Source organism: Pagrus major, chromosome 5, assembly GCF_040436345.1.
Source record: "Pagrus major chromosome 5, Pma_NU_1.0".
Lineage (NCBI taxonomy): Eukaryota > Metazoa > Chordata > Actinopteri > Spariformes > Sparidae > Pagrus > Pagrus major.
In genome coordinates this window covers 13,411,253-13,433,999 of record NC_133219.1, presented here as the reverse complement: position 1 = coordinate 13,433,999, position 22,747 = coordinate 13,411,253, and the positions used below count along the sequence as shown (strand labels likewise).

Here is a 22,747-nt window from a genome sequence, read left to right as displayed (position 1 = left end):
TTCATACTGTTTAACTGTGTTTATATGTGATGGACACTGCCACCTTTCTAGCTTCAAACAGTGTACTGGGGACCCTATCTGAGTACAACTTGTTTATTCATTGTATTATTCATTATTGTATTATTACCTTATTAAGATTCTGAGTTTGAATTTCTTCTCCAAAAACTACATAATGCCCCTTTAATTAAATACTTCCCACTGTGCAGCAGGCACTTTTAAAATGACCATATAAGATTGTGAAAATAAAATGCAAATTGAATTATTGCATTTTCCTGTTCAAGTTTACATTATCATCTAATCGTCCCCTAAAGGGTTACATATACAGCATATGTGGCAGGATGCATGTGCTACTGGACTACCTGTGGTTCTCAGACAGGGGGCGCAGTATTGCTGCGTCTACGCTTTAAAAAAACGAAGAAGAAGAAAAGCGCGTCACTGTCATCGCAGACGAAGAAGAACCATATCTTGGAGGAAACATGGCTTCCCCTGCTGGTTGTGAGCATTATATGCGCAGCTGCTTATTGAAAGTGAGTTAACTTTTAGAAATGTACTGTTTATATTTGCCTCACATGCATGCTGGATGTATTTAGGTGTTGTATAGGCCTCACTCACATTGCTGTAACCAGTAGTGCTTCTTTGTATCTGTGGTAGAGACTGCTCAGCGCTAGCTAGTTACTTAAACGCTAGCCGGTAAGTCGACCCAGCAACTGTATTCTTAAGATATTATCGGTTAGCGTCTATACGTATGTTTTCTTACATGTTAGCGGTAGTAGCTCAGTCTATCGAGACTAAGCTTGGCCATCGGTGGGTTCAAGTCCAGCGTGGACCCGTCGGTATGGAGCTTGGATTGACAGCTGTAGATTTGCCGCGTTTCACCTCCGGGGCACTGCCGAGGTGCTCTTTTAGCAAAGCACACCCCTACAGCTCGGGGCGGTGTGCTGTGTGACAGACCCACACCTGACATCTGTACACATCAGTGGAGTCTAGAGGCTTCAGTGTGTCTATAAAATTACTAACAGAGTGGGAAAAAGGGAATTTAATCACTGTGTCAAATAGTGACTGGATTTTCTTACATTTCTGCTGAGTTAGTTTATCATTCACTGTGTCAGTCATATGTGTTGGTTATTTGTTGCGCAAGTTACTTTTAAAATGACTGAATGACTGGAAATGAATTACTTATTACTTGTTACCTTCATTTTAAAGAAATATAATACGTTACAGTATTACTGTCTGCGTAGAGTAATATATTACTTATTACACTACTTTTTAGTTTCTTTCAACAAAATGCCCAAATAACCTCTATAGAGCAATTAAATAGCCTTGATCTTTTTAAATAACCGAATGGCCTTGGACACAGGGATGAGCAGTCATTTTTTAGTGCGGTATCATTGATTTGGCCTCGATGCAGCATCCTTTCACACAATGTCCTGCCCACAACAATATCTGATTGTTAACAGGTCACAATTAATAGCCTATAAATAGTAAAATAATCTGAATCTGCAAAGTAACTAGTAAATAAATTTATCAAAAGTAGTGGAGAGTAAAAATATTCTCAATGTGATTTTTATTAATTTGTTGGGGGTTTTTTTTCAACCATGTCATCTACTCAAAACTGTGAGCATAACCTGTGATTGACATACCCGTCATGCCAGTGCTCCACCTTATCACATGCTTTTGTTTACAACAGGCACCTTGCTGTGGTAAACTGTATGTGTGTCGACTGTGCCATGACGCAGAGGAGAACCACCAGATGGACCGGTTCAAAGTGAGAGAGGTGCAGTGCTCCGAGTGTCAGACAGTTCAGCAGGTAACTGAGAAAAACAACTGCAGGCAGCTGATATGTGTCTACTCCACTGTCAGCTGTAGCAGGGCCACTCAGTGATCTTAAATGGTTTCTCTTTGGTCTTTATGTTGTATTTGTGACTATCAAGAAAAAAATGCAAGGTGTAAGTGTAAAATATCCCTCTTTTAGGCACAACAGACTTGCCAGCAGTGTCATGTGCAGTTTGGGGAGTATTACTGTGACATTTGCCACTTGTTCGACAAGGATAAGAAGCAGTATCACTGTCAGGACTGTGGAATATGCAGGTGAGCATTAGTAGAGTTATATATCTGGACTTGTTACACATGTTTTTACAATTACAGCTTTTAGTAAAGGATGTTAACAATGGTGTTGATATTTGGGGAATAACAGTCTACGGTAATTCAAGTCAAATTTTAAAGACAAAATTATGGTGTTGTGATGTTTTATTACATTTTCAGTGTTTGTAAATCAGGTAACGCAACAATCAGACATCAGTACGTTTTCAAATGCAGTGCAGAAAAAAAAGACTTTTCCTGTGAACAGACAAGAGAAAAACATAAATCTTTTGCCATTGACATTTTTGCTTTTGCTTCAGTGCATTGAAGTGACGCACAACTCAGAATTAGTGTAACATCCTGTAACTTCCACTCTCATGCTCATGTGATGTGATTGTCATCTGTGTCATTGATACTGTGTTGTGACCCCTGCAGGATTGGGCCCAGGGAGAAGTATTTCCATTGTGTGAAGTGTAATCTGTGTTTAGCCCAGGATCTGCGGGGGAACCACAAGGTGATTATCACCCTGCACCTGTTTCTGACTCCCACACATTGTACAGTGTGTGTGCTGTGTTTGATGAGCAAGTGAGTGTCCTCACTGCTGTCATTTACAATTATACTTTCTGTTTTTCAGTGTGTTGAAAATGTTTCGAGGCAGAACTGCCCAGTGTGTATGGAGGTAATGAAGCATTAAATACATAATGGGATGAGATGGTGAGGGGTGTTGGATTTTAATGCAGCCTTTTACTTTCTCTACAATATGATTTTCTTTTGTATGTACAGGATATTCACACGTCCAGGATTGGAGCTCATGTTTTTCCATGCGGCCATCTTTTACACAAGTATGACTCATTATTCATTGAATAGTAGAAGGTCAGGGTTGTGAGATTGAACGGTGTCCCAACTTGAATTACATTGCTGGAAAAATGCATGAATTCAGGACATCGGCCTGACAGTTTTCTATACAGATTGATTGAAAATATGTTAAAATATTATTGATGATGTAGACTAACCAGTCTAATTGTCATATTTTCAAACTCTCCTTTATTGTTTTATAACTTTAGTAGTTTATCTTCATTTTGTCGTCATAGTTCAAGACGTGTTGTGACATAAATGTAACAATTAATGTGTTTGTTATTGTTCTCTGCAGGACCTGCTTTGATGACATGGTCAGAACAGGGTATGTCTGATAAATCCTTTTGTTTCCCGGTAAATGCTGAGTTGAGTAAAATGGTGTTCCAGTTTAATGTATTCTTACATTACATTAGAGGGTCTTTATAGTCCCTGAGGGGCAATTTGGTTTGCAACAGTAGTCAACACAACCAGTATTCCTGTAAACAGGGTAGGGGATTAAGGAAACTTGGTTGCTGGAGATTGCATATTTCTTTGCTACGGATACAGGAAACCAGGTTTCTAATTGGCATTTCAAGTATGTATGTGCATGACAAAAAGCTGCAGAGATCATTACACAAAGTGACAGGTCCTTTTATTTATAATGATTCCATCCAAAGTCTGTCTACTAACACTGACAGAAAAGTTTGTCTCCACCTCTGAACATTTGACTTTTTGTTAAATTCAGACACACTGCCACTAAAAAAGTTCCACTCTCTCTTTCCCGCTCTGTGTCTGTATTTCCGCTGTCCTCCTGTTACTGCTGTCAGTCTGCCCAAACACAGTAACACACCCACACAGACACATAAAAACAAAAAGATCAGGATGAAACTTTGCGGCATCTTCCATTCATAAAGTTAGAATAAGTAAGTCATAGTTCCAAATTAAGGTCTTGGGTGATATATTTTATTTCTGGAGTCCTGCATGTATACATGGATTTACAGTTACTACAGTGCATGTAAACGCGTTCTCTCATCACCAATGTTTCTCTGTGTAATTTACAGTAAATGCACTGAGTGAAGCCCTCCAATAAATCTAAGATTCCTCATCTGTTTCAGAGTATATCGCTGCCCTCTGTGCATGCACTCCGTGTGGAACATGGAAGGCCACTGGGATCAGATGGACAAAGAGATTGCCCAGTCACCGATGCCCACTGAATACCAGGGCGCTACTGTCAAAGTAAGACCTCAATAATACAATAAAATGCAAATGGGATTTTAGTTTAGTTAAATGGAGGCTTCTTGATTGCTGAGAATCAAACTTTATAGACATGTCGAGGCCAATTTTTGCATTTCATTTCATCCAACTTCATTTGTACAATTAATCACCCAATTGATCTTCTTTGAACACGCACATGTTTTTCCTCACTACAGATTATATGTAACGACTGCCAAGCCCATTGCACAGTGCCTTTCCACGTGCTGGGGATGAAGTGCAGTGGCTGTGGCTCCTACAACACGGCACAGGAGGGAGGACTCATCCAGCAGCCTCCACAACAGGAGCAGGACACTGAGAATGAAGCAGAAACAGACACAGAGCCAGAGCTGCAAGACCCACCTCAGTCACTCACACCACAATAAAATGACAGGAGAACATAGTGGGTGGCATTTATACTTTAGACAATTGGCTTGTGCACTTAGTTGTTGTAACTTACACTGAGTGTAACAGTCGACTGAGCCAATGTTCCTAGATTGTACATAATACAAAAAAAAAAATCCATCTATTTTCTGTACCTGCCTATTCTCTTTAGGACTGGGACCTGTCCCAGCATGCACTGGGTGAGGTGAAGGTTACACCCTGGACAGGTTGCCAGTCTCTTACAAGACATTCGCATACATTGATACCTACAGGCAAAGTCCATCTGACCACCCAGGAAGGTCTTGCTGTGGGGGGGTGACAGTCTAACGATTGAGCCACTGTGTGGCACTGTAACAAAAAGACTAAGCAGGTTAACTACTACGAGTGAGGAAATGCTGGTTGAGGTGGGACAGTGTCAGACCAGCTGTGATAGTTTTCTGTTCAGTTCAGGGGCTGTGCCATAAAAGCTATTTAAAAGTTCTCAGTAGGACACTGTGTGAACAAAGGTGTGTCAGCGTGTCATATATATATATATACACTAGGGGTAGACCGATTATCAGGGCCGATAATCGAACAATATCTGATTGGTAACACGTCACAATTATAAACACAGAATAATCTGAATCTGTAACTAATTTTATCATTTATATCTTTAGTGGTTGTTTTAAAATTTTGACACAAAAAGATTCATTTTTACTGGCCCTGAAAAAGCTATATCGGTCGACCCCTAATATACACGCTACTGTATCTGCCTGTGCAACTATACTTAATACTCCACCAGTTTGGAAAAAGACTCATCAGTCAGACTTATATAGAAATTAACACTAGCCTCAGGCAGATGTCAGCGTGATTGACAAAGTAGAAAATAACTGACATCAAGTGACACAAGGGAATGTGTAAACCAGGTGCATATGTTTGTAGAAATTAATAACTGGAACTCTCTCACAGGGAATTAGAAGTGCATTGAGGAGTCATACAGATATTTAGAAAGTAAGATTCACAGGGCATTTGTGCAGAAAAATTCCAAAAGGTACAGAAGCCTTCTTCTAAATTTGACTTCTTTATTGTGTGCACGCCACTCTTTATTTTTTTTTATTAATAATTGAATGTACAAGTGATGAAATTTGTCTATGCCTATGAAATTCTTGTTTAAAGGCACAATCTGTGCCCCAATTATAGACTAAAGGATAGCACCAACATCAATAATGTTCAAAACACAGGTTTTTTCAACCTGTCACGTTAAAGGTGCAGTATGTAGTTTTGGGAAAGAAATTTTAATCAGAAGAGAAAGATCTTCATTGGCTGATTTTTTTTTTTTAAATGCCGAAACAAGCTAAATAGTCAAACTCTCTCTGTTTTCATGACTGAATAAACAAACTGACCTTAAAGGACAACACAAATTCATACTGTTTTACTTTGTTTATATTTGGCGGACCCTGCCACCTTTCTCGCTTCAACCAGTGTTCTGGGAACCTTATTTTCCTCACAGAACAGCTTGTTTATTCAGTTATGGAAAAGATAAATATTTTTGTTTGTTTGTTTTTATTATTACCTCATTAATATTGTAAATATTAAAATTCAGAAGTTGAATTTATTCTCCAAAACTACATAGTGCCCCTTTAAATAGGTAATGTTTACATCAATTGTTTGAAGATGAAATATGTTCTCATTTTTGCGTATTAGTTCTGATAAACTGATATTATGAAATTACATCTGCAACACCTTTAGATTAGCTCCTTCTCATACATACACACGGTACTATAGTTTCTGGTCTGGCTGCTGTAACAAAGGACCCTTATTTCTGGTCCCATTTGCTTTTTGTGTCTTTGTAAAGTTTGTTTACCTTAACAGTAATACAAACTTAAAATAAAGAACATAATTTTACTAAATAGTATTGCTTTTGTTGTCTTCTGAACTAATCATTGAATTAAGGATATGAACATTGATTCACATCACATTTTTATTTTCAGCTGCTCAAACGAATACATTTGAGGTGTAGAGCGGGACAGTAAAAACATTTCCATTGTATTTATATAGCAGTCATACACAAGCACCATAATGAGAAATTATCACTGATAAAGGAAATGTGAAATCAAAGGAAAACTGTAGTTTCGATATTTAGACTTGATATTCCAGTTAGAAAGTATCAGTAGAACTCTACTTCTATTTATGTAATGACATCAATTGAACCCATAACCTGAAGTGGATAACTTTTTGTGTTATCTCGGTTACATACTGTCCCCTCTTGGTGGCTCGGGCTCAGAGGTCGCAAACTGGAAAGTGAAACAAACAGGAACACCAGTCATGGTGGCTCCGATGGGGATTTGCACGGGTGGGGCTGTGGAGGATGGTGATTTGATGATGTGCGGAGGAAAGGGTGGAGTGGCACCCTCGGGGAACCCTTGGTATGTGGTGGTGGTGGTGGTGTCAGTGCTGACTTGCGGTTGATTTGTACCATCAATGCCTATGATTAAACCAGTTCCCTTGAGCCCGGGCTCTAGTGCATCTGGTGGAATGTGCCCAGTGCCGGCGTTAATCGAGTCATGTGCAGCATCAGAAGGCATGTCCTGTGAAATGTCTATGCCTAGAGTTTGTGAAGGATCATCTGGCATGGGGTGTAGTGCGTCTGTGTCAGTGGAGGCTTGTGGGTCCTCAGGGTCGGGCAGGGCTGCAGTATCGAGAGTGGCCAGAGAAGGCCCTGCTGCAGCGGGAAGTTGAGTGCCAGGGGGGTCAGTCGCCTCCATGGCATTGGGCATGTCTGTGCCTGTAAGGGCTGGCTGCAGGGGCTCCTCTGTAGGCTCAACATCAGCTGCGGCCTCCTCTGATGAATCTGACTCAAGGGACTCTGATACCTCGGATGAATCCTCACCTTCACTTATGGACATCTGTGTTCAGAATGAGGAATGCTCTTTATATTTGACACAAGTCCTCTCAGATTGCTTTATAGTGGTAGTAGCTGAATAATAGAGGTACTCACTGGTTTAGACAACGCTACAGTCACCATGAGGAGAACACAAAGGATAGTCCTCAGAACTGCCATTGTGGTTCTGCTGAAACAAATAAGCTACAGTTACTAGTTGCTTTGCATACTATTCGTTATATAAAACATAAGATCAGATTCTTAAACATGATGCATTGTACAACGATGAAAAATGATTTCTTTCTTATGAAGACGTTCTAGTCGAGTCCAGAATTTTCTTATTAAAAGTTTAATAAAAGAGAAAATTCTGTCCGTGTGGTCACAATATTTCAACACATGTTCAATGCAGATCAGCTTTTCTAAAATAAACTTTTCCATCATTATATTGCTGTTTTATTTTTTTGTGTTTTTAGACACAGAGACTCATTTACAGAACATTTTTAAACAAGCTGATTTACATTAAAAACAAGTTAAAATCTTCTAACCACTCTGCAAAATAAAGTTTTGAGGAGTCAGTCATTGGCAGAAATGTCTTTATAAAAATGATGGTCATCCACTCAAAATAAAGCCTATAACACTGACTTTAAGTCTTGTAATTACATGTAAATGTTCCAGCAAATTCTTTAACGTAAGTAAAGGGTCACATTTAATGCTGTTTTTTTAATCATGTGGAGTCACTGTGTGAATATTAAACAACTAGACGTGATTTATTCCAGGAGAGAGAATAACCAATTTGAAAAGCATTACTGTTTTGTATAAAACTTGAATAATGAACATTTGAATAAACACAATATGTTGATGTAGAAGTTCCCCTTAACTTTATATGTAATAGCTGAATAAACACATTAGGTTTATGTATAAATCTGCATTAATTTAGTTTAACCAGACTAAGTCATTTAATTTATATATTCAACATGATAGGAACATTTTGCATTTAATGAAACTTTACATTAAACTTATGTAATAAAATCAGATGGAAAATTTACACGTAATACTTAAAGTCAGTATTTTAGGCAGATGTTCCACTTTAAAGTATTGAAGCTGTGTCATATTGGGTATCAGAGCATACCTGCTTTTCGACCTACCTTGATATGTTGAGTATCCTCTTCCTCTTGCACACCGAAGAGAAGCAGCAGACAAATTCTGAGACGTTTCAACGCAGACACAGGCGATACAACACATGCTCATTTCCACTCTGTCACCTTCTTATATAGCTGTTTTAATGGTTGGGTACAATAAACCCAAAACTCATCATCTGGTTCATGTCCTTAGCATTATTCACTTCAGCCTTAACAATTCAAAGTAAATCATTAAACAACCCAGACATAAATTCTTAGAAGATAATACGAGAATAAGTACAACAGACGTGCCTATTCATAAGCACAGTAAACATGTGTTTTGTGGTTTGGCTGTTAACAATGGGAAGAATCCGGTTTAGACTTTAAATACATGTCATTAGAATTTCCTGGTACGGTCTCATCGCGTATACTCACTACACTGACTGCAACAAAAGCCATGTTATTTCAGGAAAAGATGTATATTTTTTAATTCTTCATTATGCCAGTTTCCACTAATTCCAGAGCAAAAAGCTGAATCTGACATTTGTCTACAGAAGCAGACAAATGTTGACTTCACTTACATCTCTACATTTATTCTCACAGTTCACAATGTCAGGAGCGATCAATGACGAGGAAGTGAATGAGACTCAATTTCTTACAAATAGGACCTTTAAATCACAGTGGCTGATTAGACCTCTGCTTGAGTCATGTACTTATGGTGCATTCCAGTGTAAGTTGGAAGTCGGTATTTCCGCTGTGATGTCATCTGCGCTTATGTCGGCGAACTCATGCTAAGCAGATCTAGCCCAAGTTGACATGGAAAAACGACCTACAACAAAAAAGTGCAATAGAGCGTCCATCCAAGTTCTGAGGGCGAGGGAATGCACCATTAGAATAAGAAATGTGTAAACTGTATCACACTAAAAGTTGCAGCAGCATTAACAGGAGGTTGAGGGAGATGTCCATCAAGCACCGTCTGTTAACACCCACACCGCTCTAATCAACAACAGTAATTAACACCATCTGTGTGGGTTGACATGGCTGTACAGGCCTTCAAATACCAATATCACAACTTAGAAATACTGTACATCATTTTAATCTTAGTAACAGTTGTTTCGAGGTGGCGATCCTTTTTATGCTGTTGGATTGTTTCATCTGTAATGATGATCAGGTGTTGTACGTAAAATTTAATCTGCAAAGTAAATAGCGGCATAAAAAAAGTGGAGCATTTCCCTCCGAAAACTAGTAGAGCAGTAATTTTCAATCCTGTTCCTGGACAAGGAACCTAAAAATCAAGGAAGGGTCATCACATCACCAAATCTCGCTTTGGGGCCAGATTATGGTGACAGCTATATTGAAGTCAATGGGAGATGGATGGAGAAACCCACTTTAACCCAACAGCTCTCCATCATGACTTCTGATGACGGGCTGCCTGTTTGACATTTCAGACGAAATGATTAATCGAGAACACAAACTAATCAGTGAAGATTATTAGTTGCATCATTAGACTTTGATGCATACTGTGCACTTTCTGAAGAACATTTGGTCACAAAGAAAAAAAAGAAATGGCAGGGAGTGTGTTTTGAATCAAAAACCTCTGAGCAGCCGCAGCTCTCGACACATCCCTCAGATCAGAGAACAAACAAAACTGTGGCATCTTCTGCACTTGAGGCCTCTCCTCCCAGGAGAGTGAGGTTTCTCTTGTCTCCTTCATTGTCAAACCCTTGTCCTTTGTCATCCTCAATGTTGTACCGCCTACCAGTGTTTGAAAATGCTCTTTTGATCATTGTGAAGAATGTTCAAGTCAGTCCTGTAAGTGAGGCCACTAACCCTGACAGACAATCCACATCATAAAAATCAACAGTGGTGGTCTCAGTGACAGTAAACAATGCTGAAATAACTTCACAGGAAACAGTGAAAATGCAAACTGTTTATTTAAAAACGTTGCTGGCTCATGAATCAGCCTCAGTCCACAGACGACACCGCTTCCTACACAGAAAACAAAACTGTAATCCCACAAGCATTGTCAGATAATTTGGGATCCTGCTAGGAGTTTTGGGAGGCCTACCTCTTGTTTGTCTGCGTCTGCTGGAGAAGTTTGTGTACTTGGGGTGGTCTCCGCTTTGTTCTCCAGGTCAGTCATACCCGTTTCCTTCGCCGACGCTGGGCTAGATCTCCTGCAGGGAAGAAATACGAAAATGCAGTCCTGTCTAGTCAACTGCTGAAACATTTAACAGTCATACACTCCCTGCCAGGACTATCATTCCTAGTGATATCTTGTAAGGAAATGTAAAATTTCAAGTTGCACGCCAAGACTGTTTAATGTTGCGATAGGAAGATTTCTTCTTAAGTAATCAGACAAACCTCGTGTTGGCACTCTTCCTCCTCTTCACCACCACTGCCATCACAGCAATAACCACCACTCCTGCACAGAGCCCTGCTGCGCCGTACACAATGGGACCCTGCATGGTCTTTAGGAGATGGTCCTGACAGGAATCACCAACGTAGACCAGTGAACACACGCATGCAATCTGTCCACTGGTCTCCACACAGCGTCCGTTGCCGCTGCAGCGTCTTTGACTGCACTCTTGGGCGCCAAGGTTCATGAGTTGACCGTTTATGTTCAGGGTGGTGTTCAGGCCAGTGACTGGAGATTGGGGGGAGGGTGGAGGAGAGGAGCTGTGGGACTGGGTGGGAGCAGGGACCTTGGCTTCAGACCACTGCTTCAGACTAACACCTAAGAAAAGACGATAGTTTCAACCAAAAACAGTTTGTTAGGTCATTTTCGGTCAAGATGTCGTCAGCGTTCATGACATTTTTCAGTTCTTACTGCTTTTTTAAAAAAAAAAAAAAAGGGAGGTATAAAAAGACTCACAGTTCTCGTCTGAGTGGTCAGAGCAGTCAACATGCCCGTTACAGAACTTATCAGCAGGTTGGCATGAGAGTTGATCCATACAGGGTCTGTTTCCACCTGGGCAGCGCTGCTCTGGGCTGCAGTGGGTGGCATTCACATGGATGTGGTCATAGGCGCACTTGCACGTCCGACCTCCCGGGGTGGCGAGGCACAAGTGCTGGCAGCCGCCGTTGTGTTCTGTGCACTGGTTTGAACCTGAGAAAAATGGACGGTTAGGCTGTCAGTCAAAAAGAGTTTGTGATGTTGGGCAGTGTGCCAACATTTGACAGACCCAGGGCTTAATTTGTGGAACAGGATCCGGTACACCCAAGATTAGATCTGGCACCTCCTTTGTCAAATACAATTTGTGTAATATTTTACGTCATCTATCTGATCTCATTTCCCACTGAAGTCTCTTACGTACCGGTTTGACTGGACTTGCTGAACGCCTTTAAGCTGACCACCTGTGTGCCCACCTCAAACCACAACTTGTTCTGCTGGTCTTCATCTTTGAACCAGAGCCTGGTCTTGTCTGAAGGAGAGAGTCAGCACAAAGCATTAGAAATCCAAGGAAAGTTGTTGTTGGTTGTTACATCTGACAACACCACCACACTGGTTGATTGTACTTGTACAAGATTGTTTGAGACCATTTGTCATGCAAGCATCATCTTGGCTTGTATACAGTGAGCTGCAGGTTTAAAGAACAAAATATGCAGCACAGAAACAATGTAATGTCATGTTAATGATGTTGATCAGCGCCAAATCCTGGTTGTTGGTACACAACGTGGCCTTAAGTGTCATTTCATTTAGGACACTAGTGTAGTGCCCGAGAAGAAAAAAAAACAAACTTCAGGCATTCGTGCATGGAGCAGGAGCAAAAATACCTGAATTAGATTAAAAAGCCTTAAATCAAAAACATGGCTTTTTACAGAATAAGACACTGTTTCAACATTGAAAATGGTGGACAAAGATCAAGCAAACATTTTGTAAACTTGGCAAGGGGTGTCACCCAATCTTAACTGAGTGAATGCAGGTGGTCATGTCAATGAATCCCATTGGGAGATGACACTCCCCCCAAAAAACATCGTGCTCTAAAATGAGAAACAACCAGTGCCTGTTCGGAACAAGCATAGTGCTCAGCCTCCAGCATTGCTGCTTGTGGCTTTTAAGAACCTATAATCCAAACCATTTTGCCCTCCATGCTGCACTTCATTTGGTTCTCAGCATTACACCCACCAAGAGTGAAGTGGATCAAATGAACCGTTGTCAAGAAAAACAGAGGTTTAGTTATATAATATGAGCCATTACCACTGACGGTCATCCAGAGCAGTGTGTCATCACTCAGAGCCACAGCAGCCAGGCCATCACCAGCCTTCAACTCTCTGTATCCAGATCCATCAAGCTGTACAGAGCCAATGGTCCCCAAACCTGACAAAGACACCTCTTAGACTAAATGTAATAATGTAACATACTATAATGAACACTTAAGAAAATATTACCGGTGTCAGCCCAGTAAATTGTATCCCCATTACTGGAGAAAGTTACAGATGCAGGCTGGACAGCATCCTTCCACACCACACTCCGCCCAGCACCGTCCATGTGAGCACACTCCACAGTAGCCACGGTACCCGGCCCCTGTGGGCCCAGGTTGGTGAAGCAAACTCTCCCACTGGGAGGGTGGAGGGCGATGGACTCCACCCTACCGATGCCTTCCTTTATGAGAACAGCAGTGTGTGCGATTGTGATGGAGGTGACCTGCAGGCGGGGCTGCTTGTTGCTGCTCCAGTAGATGTTAAGCGTCACCCAGTCCAGGGCCATGGCGGTGATTGTGTCACCCAGGAGTTTTAGAAGGTGGCCCTGAGGGAACAAATCTGAGTCCCTGAGCTTGAAGGAGCTGAGTGAAGTCGTGCCGTCATCCGTCAGAAACAGGGTGTGGTCACGTAGGCTGTAGTCCATGTTGGCTGCCTCATTGACGCTGGGCACCTGCAGGGCCAGGTGTTCAGGCCAGCCCTTCAGCTCTGCTGCTGTGTGTCGGGACTGCAAGTAGATCTACAGGAAAAAAAATGGAGTTATATAAATATTCATCTAAAAATGTGTAAAATATACAATTTTTTTTTTGTTTGTTTTTTTTTTTAGATAGTTTGGCACATAACCTTTCATTAAAAAAAGGGGATGCAGCAACACTTTGGTTTTCAGAGGGATTAAAGCAAATCATCTAAAAATGTTTAAGCTTGAGGTGCTGGTAAGCACATTGTTTCCTTTGAACAGAAGCTAGCAGTTTCCTCCTGTTTCCAATCTTTGTGCAAAGCTAACTGACTGCCAGATGTCGCTTTATATGGAGGGATGAGCGTTTACACCATTGTATCTGTTCAACAGACTTAATTATCTAGATCATTATCCCTACACTGGACATGGGTGGCGCTTGATTGGTATTAATCTTTTAATCCATCTCAGCAAAATGTCAAAAAAATTCCTTCAAAAGTATGTTCTGTAAAAAAAAAAAAAAAAAAAAAAAAAAAAAAGTGCAATATGCAAGAATTGGCCACCTGCTGAATTCATGCTCACACAAAGGGGTTAGCATACTGCTGCCAACTGTAGCCAATTAGCGCAATTAACCTTGCAGCTACAGTTTAAACCAGGACAGGCTGGGGTTAGCTTGTTACTATATTTCAGTAGAGAGCTCTAATACAATACATAGATGCCATAAAGTCAAAACTATTATTTTTTTCTATTTTATTAATTATTTAATGTTTTCAACTAAAAGTCATACATATTGCACCTTTAAAGACCTCGAGTATCTATGCATTTAAGTCAAACCTGGGTGACTGTGGAGGGAGACAGCATCAGCAGGAATGCTGAATTGACCAAGCTGGAGCAGGTCAGGCCATCATCAGCCAATAAAAGACCAGAGGGACACTTGCACACGGCCTTTGGTCCCGGGGCCAACACACACATGTGGGAACACTTCATCTTCTCACAGGGGCTGTCAGTGGCCATCTGGAGCAACGGGTGGATTATCTGCAAACCAAGGAGGGAGCAGGAAAGAGTTTTTATCATGCTTACAATTCGTGCTGATAAAAAACTGAAGTTATAAATATAAATGGGGCTAGGTGTAATATTTCAAACATCAGTCCTGCAGATTTCCATCAGTGGCCTGAACATTTTTTATCATTTCCCAAACTATGCCAAAATAGGTCAATATCTCGTAAGTGGAAAGCTTCAAACATACAGTGTCATAGCTGTGCGTGGGCAGTGTTGCCAGCTGCTGTGAGCGCTTCACACACACAAAGTTATCCAAGTTTAGAAACAGTCCAACAATACCATCCTCATCTGCACCTGTGGAAAAAAACACCCACAATACTCAACATTTTACGCACCTTCACACCAAAAGGTTGCCTCGGCCTTTTGAGGAGAACTTGATGGTTTTTGCCAGAGAATTTATGAGCAGCCAGCACCACTCGCTTCTTGGCATCAGACCAGTAGAGCATGTCATTAAACACTGCCAAGGAGAACGGGTTGGTGGTCTCTTTCATCTGCAGAATCTAAAAAGGACATTTCGACATAGCACTTTTATTATTTAGAAATATGGCTCATTACTTTAGTTTGTCCTCTTGTTTTTACATTAATATGAAATTTTATCCACTAGTGCTTGAGCCATTATGGGAAAATAGCTCCTGTGAAGCACCACTCACATCTGTCCCAAAATGCCTTACCCGAATGTCCTCTCCATCCAGTGTCGCAGATCCAATGGCCCTCAGCCTCTCGTCTGTCCAGTAGACTCTGTCAGAGATGGTGTCAACAGCCACACCACCCGGCCAGCCAAGACTCGAATTCACCACCGCCTTCCTCTCCGACCCGTCCATCCCAGCACGCTCTATCTTCACTATGTTACCAATCTCTGTCCAGAACATCAGCCTGGGAGGACAATTAAAGAACACTAGTCTTGAAGTTCTTAGAAACACTGTAGGATAGTTTGGAGTGTGAAATAAAGTCATGCTGACCCTTTTTGTGGCAGCAGTGCCAGAGAGCGAGGTTGATCCAGGTCTTCATCCAGGATGACACTGTGGTCCAGGGACTTCACAGTGGTTGTTGCCAGTCTGACGGCAACAATCTGACTGTTCACGCCATCGATCCAGTACAGGTTCCTCCCGAGCCAATCCACAGCTACAGAATCAGCCCGGACACCTGTGGAAACAGATGGCGTCACGTCTTCATTCATGATCAATATTCATACATGTAGATGGATAAATGTCAGGCACCTACAATACTCTACTCCTATTTGTGAGGTACCAACCTTTAATCAGCGTTCCTGTGGTCTTCTGGTCCAGTGAGGACCACCTGATGCTCTCAGTGTCCAGACTGACCCAGAAGACCCTCTGCTCCCTCCAGTCGTAGTCCAGGGAGAGGATGGCCTTCTTGGCTGAGGAGGACAGCACATCAAGGCTGCCACTGCGCAGGCCAAACAAGAAGAGGTCTGTTTGGACCGACGACATCAGGAAGGGTTCGCCTGAGGGAGAGGAGAATCATTATGGTGAGTTAAATTGTTTACATAGATTGGTCTAATGAAGTGAATTTATTTACTGAAGCAGGGCAAAAATGATAGATTGATAACCACATTTCGTTTCCCCAGTGACATTTATCAGTAGTTTTTATCCAAATATTTGGCAAAAGATAAGACAGATACCACAATAATGATAAATTATGAAGCTCTGGCCAGAAGCCAGTTAGCTTAGCATAAAAAATTGTTACCCTGGCTCACTCCAAAAGCTATAAATGAGTCAAGTCACTGCACCCGGCCAAAAAAAATAATCCAGCACCCAGTGCAAACTCCATGACATCATCCATTGGTTTGTGGACTACAGTTTTAAAGCCTCAAATTTGGCACTATGGCCGTCAGCATCTTGTTTTGCGTTTTTGGATCCAGAAGTAACCATATTTTGATGAGACGGTGGAGGTGGACAAGGAGGACACAGGGTGGTAGCAACTTGTCAATCACAAGGTAGCCATGTCCTAAAGCATCTTTATCATCAATCTTATTTCAAACTGGACCGTAATTTACAAAACTAACATCATGCTGTGTTGAAGACTTGAAACTAGTGATTAAGACCATAGACTCATTAGGAAACTGTTGATTGGGGTAACAAATTAAGTGAGAAGTAGGGTCATTTTCTCATAAGCTAACATTGAAACCAGTGGAGGCCTAAACTAACAGTCTCCTGGTTGTAGCTTCACCATTAACAGACTGACATGAGTGTGGTATTGATCCTCTCATCCAATGGTATTAAAGTGTTGTTTACTACTCCTCCTCTAAGTAGATAAGATCCTTTCCTACGCCATATGCAAGCTCGGAGGGAAACATTACAAAAACAAAATGACTTTACCAGTGATCTTGCAGTGGTGTCCACCTGCCTCCATTATGTAGCCTGGCTGACAGTCACACTGGAATGAGCCTGGAGTGTTGATGCACACCTGACTGCACACACCTGAGCTCTCACACTCGTCAATGTCAACACAGGTCAGCCCGTCTTCCATGAGCCTGAACCCTGCCATACAGCGACAACGCTACACACAAAGATCCAAGTGTTAGAGGAGCTGCGACATTTAAATGACATTTCACAGTCACGGTTTAATTTCATCTGGTATTTTTCACTGATTTGCATGACACACTTAATTTCTTAACCTCAAGCACACACACAGCCGGGATACAGGCTCCTCACCGTTCCCTGTGGCGTGCTGTAGCAGTCCTGAGAGCAGCGGCTGTCCTCTACATCTGCACAGTTCATCTGGCAGCTGCCTCCCTCATCCGAGCCGTCTGCACAGTTGGTAATGCCGTTGCACACCAGGACTGGCTCCAGGCACTCCTGGCTGCCACACTGGAACTGGTGAGGGAGGCATGGCATCATCCCACCTGGGACCCACACAGTGTCACCATTTACATGTTTAAGGCAGAATTTTACATTTACAACATTTGGCTACATTTTGAAATGAAGGAAATCACTTCGCTGAAAGCCAACAAGTTAAAGTGCAGTTTCATTTTTCACCGCCTTTTACCATCATGTATGATTACTTTTTGGACAGACAGACACTGAAACAGGAAACGATGATTACATGCAATACTAAGTCCACAGCTGGATTCAGACTGGAGATGTTGAAGTTACTTGGCTTTTATCGATGCCCTCATTTCACTTAAAAATCAAGCGTAGTTTCATTTTTTTCCCCCACAAATCGACAAACAACTCCATTTCTGCATTCTAACTACTCACATTCAGTCTCGTCACTGCCGTCGTCACAGTCCTTCATGCCATCACACCTCCAGCCTGTGGGGATACATTTTGTCTTGGATTTACACGACCACTGGAACTGACCACAGGTCATTGGAGCCACAGGACAATCCTACAGAGGACCCAATGGATTATTATTACTGTACGTCTTGAGTCAAATTTCTGGGTGAATGTTTATACATCAGAGAACCCATCTTCAAACCACTACATCATCAAGTATCTGGCAAACTAAAAATTCACCCTGACCTTTATATAGAAGAAAAAACAATACTTCAAGATGAACATATACTACAGTCATATTGTGCTAGCTTAATGTTTTCAGGGTTCGTTCACTGTAACTGACATTTGGGGTGCATTTGTCTTGCTCCTGAACCTTTTGCCCCCCAAAAAAAAACTTGTGGCGTTGACTTCAACTTTCACCTTCTCATCTGTGCCATCTTTGCAGTCTTGATCTCCATCACAGATCCAGTCCTGCACCAGACACTCCTTACTCTGGGGGCAGCGGTGTTTGGTGGTGCAGGCCGCTGCGGTTTTGCAGCCCTCCTCATCCGAGCGATCCCTGCAGTCTGGGTGACCGTCACAATGCATTGTGGCCGACACACACTGGCCACTGGTGCACCTAAACTCGGTGGCGCTGCATTCCTCGTCCGCTACAGAGAGTGAGTGCAAAGATCACAGGAGGTGTCCTATACAGGAAGAGTTGATTGATAGAGAATAGCAAGTAGTGACAGCGTACCACAGTTTGCCTCGTCAGTGCCATCCTGGCAGTCCCTCTCCCCGTCACAGAGGAAGCTGTTAGGAACACAGCGGCTCTTCTTATCACACTGATGAGTGCAGCCCTCCATCTGCTTTGCACATCCCAGTTCATCAGAGCGGTCCTGACACTGAGGCACACCGTCACACACCTGGCTCTGCTCTATGCATTTCTTTCCATGGGCACACTGGAACTGGTCTGCAGAGAGCAAATGGCATTATCAGGGGCAGGACTGGTGTCACAGCTGGGCTTCAGATTGTGCAGTGTGATTTAGCCGCCCGCCAACAATAATGCTGTGAACATACCCCAAATATCTGAGCCCTCCTTGTATACATATAATGCCGTTTATATTTCACTAGCCATGAATGGTTTGTGCAGTTATGCACGTCTTTGTATTAGTAACACATTGTCACTCCACGTCCATGTTTTGACTACATTTACTAATAGTCTTCCTCACAAACACAAATTGCACTCTGTCTCTGCACTAATATCAAAGTCAGTCATAGTATTTAATTTTTTTACATAAATACTAAACCACAGTAAAAAATATTCCACTACAAGTAAAAGTCCTGCATTATCAGCTAAATGTACTATTAAATGTACTATTTTTAAAAGTAAAAGAACTGTTACCGTTTTACTTTTATATGAATTAATATTACTGCATGTTGTATTTTACTGCTGTAGATATTTAAAGGATAAGTTCATCCAAAAAATAAAATTCAGTCATTATCTACTCATCCCCATGCGGATGGAAAGTCAGGTGAAGTTTCATAGTCCACAAAATATTTCTGGAGCGTCACAGCAAAACAGCAACAGCAAACTCAGTTTAAGTCCCCATCTACTTTAGTTGTTTTGGAGAATGCTGCTGTGGTGGACAAAAAACTACTACTGACCCTCACCCACACAGCGATTTTTAATCGTCACTTTTGGATGAACTCATCCTTTAAGGTTGAGCCAATTGTAACTCCTTTATATACTGCTGGGTAGTTTAATCTACAGCAATGGGTCCTATTTTATGAGATCATCTGTTTGCAGTCCTGTGAGAACCACATATCCCTGAAAATTTCTCACTGTCAGAAAAAAAAAAAAAAAGCCTGTTTTCAGCTTTGTGACTTTGTGCATTTTCCAGCTGATCCAAGAGGGTTCAAAATTATTTAACTTGCGTAGGAGATTTCATTCAACATCACCACATCTAGAGATACACGTTTTCCACTGGACAGATATGAAAACCTCTGATCTGAATTAACTTGTACCTAAAGCTAGAGGCAAATGTAGTCGAGTAAAAAGTACAGTATTTGACTCTAAGAAGTAGTCAAGTAGAAGTATAACATTGCATAAAATGGAAATACTCAAGTACCTGAAATGTGCACTTAACTATAAGATAAATAAATGTACTTAGTTACATTCTACCACTTCCTGGAGCAACATTTACACAGAGGACAAGCATTTTGATTCTGAAGCGTTACAAAGAGATGAATGTTACCCACTAGAGGGCAGCACATTCATACTCTAACCCATGTACAGGAGATCACACCCACACAAACCAACTACCAGATTACCTGTTTCACATTCTAATGAGCATTCCTCCTCATCTGATCCATCTCTGCAGTCTGCTTCTCCATCACAGACATGTTTGTAGAGGACACACTCCGAGTCGTCCTTGCAGGCCTTGAAGCCCAAAGGACACTTTATGGGGGTTGATGAGCCAACAGAGGTAGCAGGCACAGAGGTGACACTGGTCCCTTCCTCCTTTTCATGTCCATCTTCCTCTTGGTCTTCTGGTGAAGATGCCAAATAAAATAAACATTATGAGTCAAGACTACATGTTATGCAAGTGTGAAGTAGATGAATATAGATCTCTTACGGGAGATGATCCCAAGTCATCTCAACCTACCACAGTTGGCCTCGTCGGTGCCGTCCAAACAGTCCCACTCTCCATCACAGAGGAGCTTCGCAGGCAAGCAGCGGCTCTTGTTGTCACAGTGGTGGACACAGCCCTCGGTTCGTTTCGTACACTGCAGTTCATCAGAGCGGTCCTGACACTGAGGTATACCATCACACATCTGCTCTTTGTCTATACACTTCTTTCCATGGGCACACTGGAACTGATCTGTTCGGGTGCAGATATTTGAAGTAGTAAGAGTAAGTTATGGTTTTGACTTAAATGAAGATAACTGCAGCCCATTTGGCTGCCATTTAAATTGCTGATGTATGAATGAAAGCCAAGTACAATACTGAAACTGTGAAACAGTGACTAAGTGACATAATGATTGATAATATACACCCAGGTTATCAGATACATCTAGCTTTAAAAGGAGCACTGTATTTTTGAGAAAGAAGTTTTAATCAGAAGAGAAAGATTTTCATTGACTGAGTCTTTTTATTTACTTTTCATTACTGAACAGACAAGCTGACCTTAACGGACAACACAATTTCATACCGTTTTACTTTGTTTGAAGCTAGAAAGGTGGCAGGGTCCGCCACATATAAACAGTGTTCTGTGGACCTTATTTTCCTCTGAGAACAGCATGTTTATTCAAAACCAACTCACTAAAACAGCCTCAACAGAAGCTGTGTATTAGACAGAGTCCCATTTAATCTGACAGAATTTAATTTTTTACTTAGTCTTTTCTTAAACTTTGTAGTTGGAGAAGAAATTCAAACTCAGAATTTTAATATTTATATATACACAAACTCAGAAATATTTATTTTTTCCGTGACTGAATAAACAAGCTGTTCTCAGAGGAAATTAAGGTCCCCAGAACACTGTTTGAAGCTAGAAAGGTGGCAGGGTCCGCCACATATAAACAAAGTAAAACAGTATGAAATTGTGTTTTCCTTTAAGGTCAGTTTGTTTATTCAGTCAGTCAGTCATGAAAACAAAGTTTAGGCAGAACAAAAGAAAAAGTCAAGGAAGAGCTTTCTCCGATTAAAATGTCCTCCCCAAAACTACATAGTGAACCTTCAAAATGGAGCGGTGGCATTTCAGCAGATGTAGGAGGTTGTGCTCATTGCATTTGATTCTGCTAGCAGGTGTGTGAACCAGATTTTGGTAGAAATGTGATGTTTTTATTAATGTTTTGCTCCTCTACAGTTTTAATTTATGAATACACACAAGTCATTCACTCTGTTTAATGACAGTGCTACTTGACTTTATCCATTGTGTGTCATCAGCCGTTGAGGGTGGAATTAATTTCCTTTTCATAAAAGTATCATCAAGTTTGTTGAATATAGAAAACACAAGAATGCACATCTGAATCTGATTCAATCACAGTAATTTGAACATTTGTAATAGCCATAACTTTAAGTCATTCCCAGAACCTATCTGGCCACACACCATCAATCAGACCAAATACTATAGGTCAAAACAAACCTCAGATAGCGATGGCAAGTTAGTTTTAACCTCATCAAGGATCCTCTGTGGACACAGTCCAGTACCTTTATTGCATACCGAGTCACAGTCCTCTTCATCTGAACCGTCCTTGCAGTCAAGCTCTCCATCACACACATGGCTGTAGAAGATACACTCTGAGCCATCCTTGCACTGTTGAGAGCCCCGGCCACACTTCACAGAACTGCTTCCAGCTGAAACACCTGCTTGGATCAGGTTAGCAGAAAAGAGACAACATGTTTGCTGATCCATCCTTCACTCTGTGAAAAATCACTTTGAATAAACTATAATGCAGAAAGTCTAATCAGGATATATTTGGAGCTGGTTTTGGACCACTTGGCTCACCTTGCAAGGAACCTGACAATTGCAATAAGGCCACACAAAGAAACAAACATCCACCCATTGCCACGGACAAAATAAAACAGACCACATGCTGCCAAGTGCTAACGTGTAGCATTTTATAAAGGCACCAGGTGAGGCCAATACAACCTAATTGAACACCTGAGTGAGGGAGGAGCTACTGCTTCTTGCCACATGTAGGCGTTGCTATCCTGAGCAATTGTAGTTTTATTGATTATTCCTCTATGCTTATCATGTCATTCAGAAACAGGAGTAAAAACATTCATACCCATCCTGGTACTCCCAAAGATATCACGGTGTAACTCTAAAAGACATGCAGAGCTTTTTAAAAGAAACCTGTCATCACACTTACTTTATTAAGTCTAATGTTTCCCTTTATGTGTGTGTGTGTGTACATATATATATATACATATACATATATCTATATATATATCTATATATATATATATATATATATATATATATATATATATATATATATATATATATATATATATATATATATATATATATATAGATAGATAGATAGATAGATAGATAAA

General features: G+C 41.2%; 2 protein-coding genes across 5 annotated transcripts; one reads left to right on the top strand and one right to left on the bottom strand.

Annotated features, from left to right (window-relative positions):
• Window positions 1-466: 466 nt before the first annotated feature.
• Window positions 467-6,440, top strand: rchy1 (ring finger and CHY zinc finger domain containing 1). Its single transcript, XM_073466214.1, has 9 exons — window positions 467-527; window positions 1,688-1,807; window positions 1,973-2,088; window positions 2,515-2,593; window positions 2,714-2,758; window positions 2,863-2,921; window positions 3,230-3,259; window positions 4,029-4,149; window positions 4,344-6,440. The coding sequence occupies exons 1-9, from the start codon at window positions 477-479 to the stop codon at window positions 4,548-4,550; spliced, it is 828 nt and encodes a 275-aa protein (XP_073322315.1). The 5' UTR covers window positions 467-476; the 3' UTR covers window positions 4,551-6,440.
• Window positions 6,441-10,443: 4,003 nt separating this feature from the next.
• Window positions 10,444-22,288, bottom strand: lrp13 (low-density lipoprotein receptor related-protein 13). Of its 4 annotated transcripts, none has more exons than XM_073465559.1 (21): window positions 22,191-22,288; window positions 21,893-22,048; window positions 20,349-20,564; window positions 20,014-20,232; window positions 18,437-18,652; window positions 18,121-18,350; window positions 17,683-17,812; window positions 17,137-17,327; window positions 16,801-16,981; window positions 15,714-15,926; window positions 15,421-15,604; window positions 15,133-15,334; window positions 14,797-14,961; window positions 14,237-14,437; window positions 12,919-13,468; window positions 12,728-12,847; window positions 11,844-11,951; window positions 11,402-11,635; window positions 10,891-11,263; window positions 10,595-10,703; window positions 10,444-10,515 (listed from the first exon to the last, which is right to left on the bottom strand). In XM_073465559.1, exons 1-21 carry the CDS (start codon window positions 22,246-22,248, stop codon window positions 10,492-10,494), a joined length of 4,080 nt encoding a protein of 1,359 aa, XP_073321660.1. In that variant the 5' UTR covers window positions 22,249-22,288; the 3' UTR covers window positions 10,444-10,491. The 4 variants fall into 4 exon arrangements, with proteins under 4 accessions (XP_073321660.1, XP_073321659.1, XP_073321661.1 ...); XM_073465558.1 differs by having other exon boundaries at window positions 21,893-22,051; window positions 22,191-22,282; XM_073465560.1 differs by having other exon boundaries at window positions 20,014-20,229; window positions 21,893-22,051; window positions 22,191-22,282.
• Window positions 22,289-22,747: the final 459 nt, after the last annotated feature.

Bases quoted from the DNA above. Each gene is read 5' to 3' on its own strand.
- rchy1 (XM_073466214.1), top strand. From the start codon at position 477: ATGGCTTCCCCTGCTGGTTGTGAGCATTATATGCGCAGCTGCTTATTG. The intron at 3,260-4,028 runs GTATGTCTGATA...CATCTGTTTCAG, and splicing joins GATGACATGGTCAGAACAGG to AGTATATCGCTGCCCTCTGT. The intron at 4,150-4,343 runs GTAAGACCTCAA...TCCTCACTACAG, and splicing joins ACCAGGGCGCTACTGTCAAA to ATTATATGTAACGACTGCCA.
- lrp13 (XM_073465558.1), bottom strand. From the start codon at position 22,248: ATGGGTGGATGTTTGTTTCTTTGTGTGGCCTTATTGCAATTGTCAGGT. The intron at 10,704-10,890 runs GTTTGTCTGATT...TCTTCCCTGCAG, and splicing joins AGGAAGAGTGCCAACACGAG to GAGATCTAGCCCAGCGTCGG. The intron at 10,516-10,594 runs GTAGGCCTCCCA...TTTTCTGTGTAG, and splicing joins CAGACGCAGACAAACAAGAG to GAAGCGGTGTCGTCTGTGGA.